Genomic DNA, 12,605 nt, shown 5'->3' on the forward strand with positions numbered 1-12,605 from the left:
CGCGCAACAATAATGACAATGTCGCAACCTGTATTTGTTGCGACAATCCACCCAATGCGACATAAGTTTGTCCCAACTTGAAAATAATAGGATTAACATCGTACACTACGAGTTTAGAGATTTTTAAGCCTTGCATTGCGATTTTCGAACGGTAACTTCGAATTGGTAAACACTGCAACTCTGGTGAAGCTCTATCATCAAACAGTTTTGACTTTGGGTTGGTAATAATTGTTTATTCACTATTTGAAAAGTACGCAACAAATTCAGCTTCCGTTTTGTCTGCAACAAAAAAAAATCGAGATCATGTCATTATCTGTTACCAGTAGGGATAAAGAGTAATCGTCGCGCCTTCTTTGTTGCTTGTTTTGTGCCTCTTTTGTCTGACAATTCTCTTCACTGTTCAGGGTAATAATTCATTCGGACTAATGGCCTTTCGGGATAGCAGCCCATTCGGGGTTTTGGCTTTCGAGGTTATGACGCTCGGAAAATTGACATTCGGGGAAATGCGTCAGCACCGCATTTGTCAATTGACGGCGGTAGCTGCTTCCTCAGTGGGCCTGTTTTCTGGTGGTGTCGTCAAAACAAAGCCGTGTGTTTACTTTTGTACCTGTATCTGTTTCTACGAGCGGAGCGACTTGTTTTGCGAGTGTTGCTGGTTGTGCTAGCTTGCAAAGAGACAGAAATCACATACAGACGAACGTATTTTTATTCGTATTTCGCGATGTTGATAAATTCGCTAGATTCTGCCCGAGATACTCATTTGTCGCGCCTCTCCGCGGTTGTGAAGTACCATCGTACAGGCAGAATCGCAAGTGTCGAGGACGCACCCAGGATAGCATTTTGCGCATCAGCTGAGAGGATCTATCTGAGCCGCTGTCAAACGTCGCATCATGATAGAAGTGGAAACTCCGCCTCCTGCGTCCGATAGTGGGTAATGGGAAAAGTGCATTTTGGTCTTCAGTGCGGTGCAATTAATACGGTGTGTTTTTCAGGTGGTTTAATTGGACAAGATTCTCCCACAACATGCTGCGTTCTATTGAAAAATCCATCCTGTCACGTAAGTAATGGTCGTGTATTAAGTTTAAAAGTAGCAATTATTGACGTCATGTTGGATTACGACCAAGTCTCGCTCTTCTGTCTAATATATCCAGATGCTTCTCTAGAGGTACTTGTTTCGTAAGCCTATCTTCGTGTATACTCAAACGAGTTTAGGATTTGGAATTTCATCATGCTGGACGATGTTTCATTTATGGACAATTATGTTTAGGTCTAAAGTCCATAGTAGGCTACGATGTCGTCATCGTATCAAAAACAGCAAATTCATTGAATGACGTTGCTTGTTTTTCCCGCCTCCTTATCTGTGTTTATCGTTCAATCAAGCCTACTAAAAATGCCAGCTAGATGCCTAATAGGGCAACTGTGTAGGATTCCATTAAAGTTTTTTTTTTTAATTTTCGAAATAAAGCTATTCTCAAAATGAATTTTACATGCTTAAATACACTGTTTTGGTTGTTTGGAAAAGTGCATCTCCTTCCAGCAAAGTTGTAAAAATCATTACTGTAGACGAAATCGCAATCAGACTGGTCGATATATCAGCCAGGAACTATCAGTTAGTAGTTCTAAAATTGACTCCGACTGGTCAAATTGCGGCCCAAGCCCTTCGTCATTAACAATGTCCAATACCGACCATCTCGGTACGGTCTAGCTAGAGCTGTATTTTTTCTTTCTAAACCATAGAGCGAAATTTTCCCAACAGACACTCGAACAGGAAGGTCCGGGTAGTGTGGGGTTAATTAAGGCCAAGGATGGAAATCTAGTGATCATGATCAGATTTTGAATGTGTCGCGGTCGAACGGCATCGCGCGATCATAGCAACAACGATAACATTTTGTCGTCAAGCATCATAACAAACTTCGGTCCGAGAAGAATGATTCGCTCGGCATGTGCGGGCGCGATGCGATCGTTATCATAAAGTCGAAATGATAAATTAGTGATTTCATTCACTTTTTGAGCATTCTTGGTGATTTAACTTCCAGATATGCTTATGAACGTATCATTTCGAATCATGAATGCGGCTTACGGGTGTATAAGTGGCAAACAATGTGATGAATACAATTTATCATGACTTGTAACATGATCCGATAACGGGTCATCACGCGATAAAGCGTGCATCAGATGCTTTAATTGTTCTGTGATACGAGCACGGTGTGAGGCGTCAGCATCATGCTACTGCAAGAACAAGGCTATCTTGGATTATTCGTATCCTGTATCATTTATCGCTTGAAGTGATTTTCTGCCATCCTTGATTAAGGCCCTTCGTCTCTCCGCAACCACCAAGAAAGCATTGCTTAAGAGAGGGGCTAGTGCACATTGCACCCTCAACATTTTCAGGCTGTAACAGTTCCATAGGACTGTCTATTTGCTAATGTTTTAATTTCCACTTCCAGATCTCCGGCGTCCGTACCGGGGGATGTTTGTCGACATTGGACCGTGCGTGGGAGAGGCCGACAAAGTGTGGACCATCACCATGAACAACGACTCCAAACGGGTACCGATCGTGATGCTTCACGGCCTTGGCGCGGGAGTTGCCTTGTGGGTTCTGAACCTGGATGAGATAGCGCGGCACAGGCCGGTATATGCGATAGACATACTCGGTTTTGGTCGAAGTTCGCGGCCCAAATTTGCCGACGATGCCATGATTGCGGAAAAGCAGCTGGTGAAATCGATCGACGAGTGGCGCAAGGAAGTCGGCCTGAAGGAGATGATCGTGCTGGGACACTCGATGGGTGGGTTCTTGGCTACAAGTTATGCCTTGTCGTATCCCGATCGGTGAGTTGAGATTGGAACTAGGACTATTTAAAACTATACTGCCTATGATCGCATAATTGTCCCATAGGAATAGGAAACCCAGCAAAGATGGGACTGATATGCGATCATGGGCAGTATACGAGGTTGTATGACATTCCAATTGTTTTCCAGCGTCAAACATCTCATCTTGGCCGATCCGTGGGGATTCCCTGAAAAGCCTCCAGAGACGGAAAACGGTCGGAAGATTCCCCTTTGGGCACAGGCTATTCTGAAAGCTTCGAAACCCTTGAACCCTCTGTGGATACTTCGATTTTTTGGACCTCTCGGATCTTGGCTGGTGGGTAAAACAAGGCCAGATATTTTGCGCAAATTCTCCGGAGCCGTTACGAACGAGGAAGATATACCAAACTACATTCACCAGTGCAACGCTCAGAATCCGACGTAAGTACACATTGCGCCATACTGTCGATACTGGTATCATAGTGTTCTTCTTAGTCCCACTACGGCGATGTGAGATATCGTAGAGGAAATGAACGTCGCCAGTCTTTGTGGCTTTCCTCTCTTTCGTTGCCTGTCCTCGCTTTTTTTTTGTCTCGTCTACAAACATGTGTGGGTCTTTCACTTCCTTCTCAAGAATCGAAAAGCGCTAATGACTTTGGCTTCTCGTGTTTTTGCTCGCTCAATTGCGGCTTCAGCGTTTCTTCTCTCCTTTATCTTCCTCCAAAGTGAAATTAAACAAAATCACTCACTATTTTCCAGTGGCGAAGGTGCGTTCCATACGATGATGAAGGATTTTGGATGGGCTAGGAATCCGATGATCCACCGAATTCAAGATATGAAGAGTACGGTTCCCATCACTTTCCTGTATGGCGAAAAGTCCTGGGTCGACAATAGCCCAGGTGAAACCATACGGCAACTGCGACAACAGGGCTACGTCAAGGTGCATTCAATCAAAGGTGCTGGCCATCACGTTTACGCGGACGATGCCAAGACGTTCAACGAGCTAGTAAACGAAGCGTGCAGGACATGCGATGAGGACTATCTGGCTGTGGTTAAGCATGATGAAGTGATTAAGTCAAGTGACACTTGAATTGTAGTTATGGTTTGTTTTTCATAAAAATGTGTAACATTTTTATTATATGTATTTATAAATATTGCCTCCGCACTTTTAGTTTTTAGATACTTATATGAACAGAAACAGTGAAACATATGTTGTTGTATGTATAAATAAATTATGCCGAATAAGTATTATTCAAGTTGTAGTTTTTGGAATGTCTGTGAATAGGGAAGTAGAACCATCTAGGCAGGGGTCCTATTTTGGGCACTTTTCTGTTATAACTCAGCCAATTCTGAAATAATTGGCACAATTTTCGGAACGCGATGAGATACGTATAGCGAGACATATAGTATCTAGCCCTGTAAAAAAATCGAGTCAATTGGTTTGGAATTGACTGAGTTATAGCGAAGAGTGCCCAAACTACCGGTCGCTGCTTAAGTGGTTCGCTACCCTACCCTTTTCTTACCAAGAACTGAACCAAACATCTTTACCCAAGCAAAAATCTGAATAACTAATACAGGTAATAACTTGGGAAATAATCTATAGAGGAAGAATGTCGATGGCGCCGTTGCCACAACATCTCTTGCTGACGGAGATAGGCAGGGATATAAGTGTCAAAGGCAGTTTGACAAAAAGATACATGTATCCGACACGTTTTCGAACAAAAACAAAGGGAACCATAGCTACATTTGCCCTCTATAGTTTTTTTTTTAATAACTGGACCATACGCGCCTACATACAGGGGATGGACAAAATGTTTGGGATAGGCAACTTTTTTTTCTCTCACAAAAAAGTTCAACATGCTATTACTTTTCATAGAGTGCATCAAAAAATCTTAAATTTTGACTGTCAACCTATTATATGTGCATCATTGGTACAAATTTGGGCTCGATTGATTAATGTTTCGCAAAGTTAGAACCGTTCGGGTAAAACACTATTTTATATGTAGACAACTAATTTTTGAGCTGCCATATCTCGGAAACCAGTGAACCGAATTGGATGAAATTTTGAACGTACACTAACAATATGTAAATGCTTCACGAACTATTAAAACAGGTGTACTTTTTAAACGATGAAAATAGTTATTATGGATTGACACTTTTTGGATTTTTCTCGAAAAAATGTAATTTTTTTACATATACAGTAGACGTTCGCTCGGTGCAAACGCTTTAACTGCAATGCCTTTTAACTGCAAGTCCGCTCAGTGCAACAATTTTGCAGTTATCGCACCGCTATCCGTCAAAATGAAATGTCAACAGCGATTCGATGTTTTTCGCATGCACTTTTGTTGCAATGCGATGTTTTTCGTATGCACATTGGTTGCATTCTGCAGCAACTGACAGTTATGCGACGTCTGTCAGTTGTTGCAGTTATCGAATTTCATTCGGTAAGTGAAACGTGAACATGTACATATAAATACAGTACATATAAATACAGTAGACGTTCGGTCGGTGCAAGTGGTTTAACTGCAATGCTTTTTAACTGCAAGTCCGGTAAGTGCAACAAATTTGCAGTTATCGCACCGCCATCTGTCAAAACGGTGCACCAAGTTAGCCCAAATGAACAGTAGAACGAATTTTGCGTTCATTTAACGTCAATTGATGGGTGGTTGACGTCTGTCTGACGTTGCAGTTATCGAATTTTGTTCGCTAAGTGAAACGTAAATATGTTGCAGTTATCGAACGTCTACTGTAACGTGATTTTATTGAACTCCAGTACCTTTGTTTTGATGCTTAAATTAACAAAACAGTTTTAATTTTCGTGGATAGAATGACAGTTCTATCGATAAAATGACAGTTCGGCCCGAACAAAAAATTTTCCCCATACAAACTTTAAATGTATTTTAAAAATAGTTCCCGATTTCCAAAAATAATGAAATTTTGGATTTCGACTAATTTTTGAGCGGAGAATCGTACATACAGTAGACGTTCGATAAGTGCAACATGTTTACGTTTCACTTACCGAATGAAATTCGATAACTGCAACAACTGACAGGCGTCAAAGAGCTGTCAGTTGCTGCAGAATGCAGCGAAAGTGCATTCGAAAAACATCGCACTGCAACAAAAGTGCATGCGAAAAACATCGCATCGCTGTTGACATTTCATTTTGACGGATAGCGGTGCGATAACTGCAAAATTGTTGAACTTAGCGGACTTGCAGTTAAAAAGCGTTACAGTTAAAGCGTTTTAAAATTGTACGCACCGAGCGAACGTCTACCGTCTACCCCCGTTGGTTTGACCTCATCTAATCTGAACACTTTTTAATTTGACCCCCTCTAATCTGCACATCGTTCAAACTAAAAATTGTTCAAACGTCATTCTGCTCATGGAACGGGGTGAAACGGAACGCAGAATCAAAACAAAACAGCAAAAAGGGTTACCATCAGTGTATTTTTGGATGCCCACAGGGTTACTAGAAGTTCAAATTAAAAAATGAACCCCGCTGGTTTGCATGAGGTGTCGTTCAAACCAACGGGGGTAGACGGTACTGTATTATGAAAAAATCCGGATACCCCTAAAGAAGCCAATTTTCGAATCTCAGATCATTTCAGATTTCAACCAAAAGCATAAAAAGTGTCCTTGATTCACAACACGATCAGGGAAGATTCAAATATTACGTCCATCGTTTTTCCGGATTTCTAGAACCCCCCTTCCCCCTCTGTCACGCAATTTTCCTATACCCAATACACGTACTGTCACACTTTTCTAGACCCCCCCCTCTCCCAAATGTTGGACGTAATTTTTGAACGTTCCCTCAAGCTAGATAAAATTAGATCGAAGTCCAAATTTATTTATTTTTTACATATTTAAAATCGTATCCCACTGTGCACAAAAAAAAACATTCGAATGCGCGGTGGTAAAGTTTGGTTCATGTGAGGTATCTTTTATTTGCGTGTACGAAATGTCGTTTGACGGGCAAAAATGTCGCATCATTTTGCTTCGCGCGATGATCTTTTCCACTGCAGTTTTTGCTCAATGAGAGTATATTACAGGTGAGGAAGAAGAAGAGATGGCTATGTATTAGTAAGCAAAGAAAAATGTAAACACAAATAGTGACGTCACTATTTGACACGCGTTCTTATGGGAGCTCGCTTTGCTTGTAGTAGTGACATGTTTTGCACCAAACACAGATCTCACGCACACAAAGCATCTCTTCCACACCTCCATTATACTCTCATTGGTTTTTGCTCGTTTGTTTTCGTCGTAGATAACATCGCATTATTCATCTTTCAGTATTTACTTCAGTACTCGTCGCCGTGCTTTCCAGTTCGTAGATAAATAGAATAGAAGGTGTTCTTCAGTGCGGGAGTGATTTTCTTTTATTTTCATCACTGCATGTCTGAATTTTTAGAAACTCGCGTGAAAATCCCCGAATTCTGTTCTTCTCAACAGTGATCGATACTCAGTGCATCCACCAGCCAGGAAACAATGGAACTGTTGTAGTTGTACTGCTATCTTTACGGCTTTAAACGTGAGGCCTATTTTTATCACAACTAAAAGCGTAATTTCCTTCGCCGTATTGAAGAGTGCATTGATTATAAAAGGATGATATTCCTTGGAAGCGCGTGATTACGAATATCGTGTAATATTTTGGGTGTTTTTGAAAAAAAAGTGCATTCCTGTGAATCACGTCGAAAAGGTGAAATTTTGGTTAACAAAGAAGTTTGATAACCTACATTGTGCGCCTACTGTGTTCCACTTTGCAAGGATATTTCAGCCAAGTTTGAAGGTAATCGCGTTGCCTTCGATATAGCGCCGCTGTTGGGACGTGTTTGTTTACCTTGATTATCGCTTACTCATTGCTTGACTCAGGTATGTATATAGATTATTTATGAGAATCCTCTTCATTGTTCACAATACGGTATTCGTAATTTTATATGTTTTCTTTGATAATGTTGAACAACTCCATGTATTTTATACCCTTACAAACTTTCTCTTGGCAACTGCGTTCCAGGTCCAAATATCCGTTCCAAAAGAAACCATAAAATTACATTTGATTTTAGTGATCGAGTCATGCGACAGTTTCTGTCTCTTTTGTATAAATAAGTACCCCCTCTCTAGGAGGAGAGTTGTAATACAATGATATTTAATGAAACTCAACATATATATACATGAAAAAGGCTCAGGTGAGATTTGAACTCACGAGTTGTGGATTTTTTCGGAATTTCACTAATAATTTATCCATTTTTTCATGTATATATAATTTGAGTTTTACTAAATATCATTAATGGACCACACGGATTGGTATACCAAAGACTTTCCCTTAAGAAATTTTCTTGTTTTAAAACACATTCACATTCCAAATTTGATTCTATTTCCTTGATTGGTTTTTTAGTTATGCAGAAATCGGTATTCCATTTGTATGGGAGTCCCCATTTCTAGAAGGGAGAGAGGTCTTAATCTATCTTAACTTTTAATAGGTGTACTTAGTAGGGTATTTATTAGGCCTGTCCAGCTTTTCAAAAATGTTCTCTGATTCTCAAGTCCACCCCCGTATTTTGATTGCCATCCTGAAAGAAGTAACTGGTCAAAATTTCAGCCAAGCCCATTGAAATTAAGAGGTGTATCAAATCAATTTCGTGTTTTCTACTATTTTCGAACTTCAAAAAATCATAACTACACTAAAACTCGTCAAAACTCAATTCTTTTGGTAGAAATTGAAAGATACACTTTTTTGCTACAACTTCTCCTAACAACGTATTCCAATAGAATTTAAGGAAACATATGTAATTATCACATTTGTAATCAGAAAAACCTTAAAAAGTTGATTTTTTGATAGATTTTGTTCTGGAACACCCTAATATACGTAATACGTTGGATATTTTAAGGACAGACTTGTTAGAATCCCAACATGGCCGCCACAATGGCCGACTTTGGCACCTACTCACGATTTCGAGGGCACAAATCTCTTCGTAAACAAAACCAGCGCACCTGATCTTCTTATTTTAGACTTATTACAAGTGAGCAAGAACAGAATAATAGAATATTTTGTTGTGTGAAGCTTGCTTCTTGAGATTTGTGCGTTTGAAGTTTTGATGCACTGTTAAAGCGGGATGTTAAGAAGTTTGTCCTTAAAACGGCATCGTATTCCCTAATATTTTGTGATTATTTGCTTCTTTGACATCAATGCTGTAGGAATTGAGTAAAAATTAGGGTATCGCGCCACTTGGGCGGTGGCTTCTATATTCGTCTGTTTTCCACTATAACTCAGTCAATTTTGAACCAATTGACTTGAAATGTTGTACACTAGTACATACAAATTTTAAAATTCGTAAAAGCCAATTTATTTATTTTTTTTTTTTTTTTTTGAAGAGTGACCAGGTGGAGCTGCAGGACAGCTGATAGCAAAGCCTGGACCCTTTCCCAACTTTCCCCCTACTAGGACCAATACTCACGATGGACTAGACGATGTCGTCAACTTGAGCAAAGTGTGTAGTAATTAGCATTCGGTCGTAGTAGTTTTTAAAAATATTGTTTTTAACTTTTCCCATCGCACTAGTGTTTTGATCGAATGGAAGCTCCAAAGATGATTTGATAATTGAACAATATTTCAATAATCGAGAATCTCCGAGGTCACTGGACAACATTCAGAGAAAAAAAAAGGGTGTCTACGTCTATGTTAACGCCTTCAGAGTACTATTCTTAAGAAATATACAAAGAGCAAAAAGAAAAAAAAATGTGTCGTATCTAATTTTTAAACATTTGATATTTCTGAAAATTATTCGAAGACAGCTACCAGAGCTAGCGTTTTTAGCCGATATGGGCAACTAGTTTTTCTGACAGCTTCCCCAAACAATATTCAGATAATATGTATCCTCAATTATTTTATAATACATTCTGAAAATTATTTCAAGCTGATTACCAATAGTGTAAATAACCGATGTTAGTCATTGACAGCACCAGCATCATTCTCAAATAACTTTCATATTAGTGTTAGATAACACTTTTTGAGCTTCCATTCGATATTGTAAAGAAATTTGTCAAACCCTATTTGTCAAAATATAGTCAATAATGTATCAAATTGTGTTCCTAATTTCGCTAGTCGTCTTCTGCATATCTGTGATCATCTCAGTCCAAAGTAATATTATATTCATCATAACCCTTTACATTGTCAACCATCCTACGTCCTAAAGAAACATGTAACTAAGTTCCTATTTTTTGGTCAGTGTTATAATACCGTCTAAGATATAGAAAACAAAAAGTTCAGTCAGCTGATTTTTGTGTCAAAAATAAAAATGATAAAGATTATTTGTCAACTTTTATATATTCATCTCTACAAAACCTATAAAAATAAGAAATACAAATATAAACTCATTTCTAAAATCAACAGTTTTATCTTTACCTAATCGGTCCCTAATTATCTAAAGGTGATGAGTTTAATTGTTAACATAACCTAATTTGTAAGTCTGTAAGTCAACTTATACTAGCGTCCACTGTCCTGTGTACTTTCGAATTCAAGTGATGAATGATGAGTGTAACGCAGAGACCTCCCCTACCCACTCTTGCGTTACGTTAAATTTAACATTTACTGTTAAATTTGAGATAATTCAAAGAATGCAAAGATTAGGTCGATACAAGCCGAATTATAACTTGTCTTTGACTTGTGATAAATGCACAACGGATACTCCTTTGGTTCCCATTAGCACTTACGGCCGATTCCTTCACTTGCGCTCAACTCGTAAACCAGATATATCTAGCTCAAAGTCCACGCGGTGGTGAATAAACTGGCGCTAAAGTGCTAATGGGTTAAGCCCTCCCATCGCGTCAAGATTGAATATCCAGGGGGAAATTCGTAAAAGCCAATTTCGTTCCAAAAACTAGCTTTTTGGGGTCAATCACGCTGTGGCGCGAAATTTTACTGAACGTAGTAGCTTTGCTTCCTTGCAGTTTACCTTGGGTACCCCTTATCGCGGCTGGCAACAAACATGCGTGTTGGTCACCAATATCAATGCCGACGCGATGCCACTTTCTGCGCGCCCAAGCATGATTGCCCCTGAAAAGCTAGTTTTTTGGGACACATTTGGCTTTCACGAATTTTAATAATTTTTGCTCAACAACTACAGGATTGATGTCAAAGAAGCAAATAACCGCAAAACATTAGAGAATATGATACCGTTTCAAAAAAATCTAACATATTGCGTATATTGGACTTGAAAATCAGAGAAGATTTTTGTAAAGCTGGAAGTCTAGTATTTATATATATATATATATATATATATATATATATATATATATATATTTTTTTTAAATTGTTCTGATCGTGACAACAGTATGCTATCCTAATTAAATTGCCTTTTTCAACGATTGCCCAGCAGGTTCTATGTCTTTTCTACACATTGCACACAAAACCCGTACAAAAACACCCTATACCTATTTCTCATAATAGTCATTTCTGTTAAACGAGTTGCAAAATGACGATTTTTACAGCACGAATCGTACATTTATCCAACGAGGCTTGCCAGATTTTCAAGCTCTTGACGTGGAAACACAGGTTGTTGGCCAAACAATTGCATTATGACTCATAATGCAACCCAAATGAGTTGTATTATGAATCATAATGCAACTGCTTTTTTTTACTACACACTCAGATTCAATCTCGTTGTTCGGTAATTATTTTGCTGGAAAAATTCGGTAATGCGATAAAACAACCGTAATTCGGTAATTATGAATCATTTTACAGGAGTTCGGTGATATTATTACCGATTAGTTTGTAATTTGATACTTTGACAGCATTATATGTCAAATAATTTACAGTACGTACAGTAAAATCGAACAATTACCGTTTACTGTAAGAAACACTACCGAAATGCTTGTAAATCTCATCTTACTTTACCGAAGCTCCGTAAAACTCCCAGCAGCATTTCGAAATGTCAAACTGGTGGAAGTTAAAATTTTCATTTCGGTTTCAGCATTAGTGTTATCTGAAAAAGTCTAAGTAAAAAGATCTCGTCAGTGCAATTTGCCATTTTCTAAGCGGAGCATTGGATTTGCTGACATCTGAGTGAGTGTTACCATTTATGCATCTCATGTGCCTTCTTTCAATTAAATTATCAACATTTCATTGCAGCTGCTCCATAGATGTTTATGTGGCAAAGCGGGGTAAAAATGTTCCTGTTTCAAATCAAATCCGGCACATAATAAGTAAAAGCAGACGAAATTTCTTCATAAATGTATCAGAAATTTAGTGAATAAAAACATTTAAATCCTCTAGCCTGCATCTTTTATTCTTGCAAGTACCGAAAAACTGTAAAATATTCAAAAGAAAACATTGAATTACCGAAATCCTACGGTAATTCTGAAACGAACATTACCGGAGAAATTCGGTAGTTTTTGACAGCATTAAAAAATTTCATTTACCGTATGTTCGGTACCCGTTTTGATTACCGAACGGATTACCGAACGTTCAGCTGTTGAGAATTCGGTAAAAAATTACCGAATACTGTAAAAAAATCTAAGTGTGTAAGGAAAAGTAGGCCGCAGTGACACTGAAACGGCAAGTAAAAAATGCAATATTATAGTGCCAAGTTGCAAAAAAATAGTCTTTCGACGAATACTGAACTAGTGTCATTTACCTTCACGTACCCCACCCCCGACAACTGATTTCGTTGCCGAAGTCAGTTCGTACACACTCAGATTCAATCTCGTTGTTCGGTAATTATTTTGCTGGAAAAATTCGGTAATGCGATAAAACAACCGTAATTCGGTAATTATGAATCATTTTACAGGAGTTCGGTGATATT

At 38.7% G+C, this 12,605-nt stretch overlaps 2 protein-coding genes across 5 annotated transcripts in view; both read left to right on the forward strand.

The window, feature by feature from the left end:
- The first annotated feature begins 656 nt into the window (after nucleotides 1-656).
- LOC109428256 ((Lyso)-N-acylphosphatidylethanolamine lipase) lies at nucleotides 657-4,064 on the forward strand. Its single transcript, XM_029854279.2, has 5 exons — nucleotides 657-931; nucleotides 993-1,057; nucleotides 2,448-2,829; nucleotides 2,980-3,249; nucleotides 3,568-4,064. Exons 1-5 carry the CDS (start codon nucleotides 891-893, stop codon nucleotides 3,896-3,898), a joined length of 1,089 nt encoding a protein of 362 aa, XP_029710139.1. The 5' UTR covers nucleotides 657-890; the 3' UTR covers nucleotides 3,899-4,064.
- Nucleotides 4,065-7,126: 3,062 nt separating this feature from the next.
- Nucleotides 7,127-12,605, forward strand: part of LOC109428257 (glycerophosphocholine phosphodiesterase GPCPD1) — a 76,810-nt gene continuing 71,331 nt past the window's right edge. The window contains exon 1 of one of the 4 annotated variants that reach the window (XM_029872474.2): nucleotides 7,127-7,677. The gene's annotated coding sequence lies outside the window, so the exon portion shown is untranslated. The remainder of the gene's footprint in view (nucleotides 7,678-12,605) is intronic. The other 3 variants (XM_062851591.1, XM_062851592.1, XM_029872476.2) reach the window with 3 other exon arrangements.

This window comes from Aedes albopictus, chromosome 2 (assembly GCF_035046485.1).
Source record: "Aedes albopictus strain Foshan chromosome 2, AalbF5, whole genome shotgun sequence".
In the NCBI taxonomy this organism is placed as follows: Eukaryota; Metazoa; Arthropoda; class Insecta; order Diptera; family Culicidae; genus Aedes; species Aedes albopictus.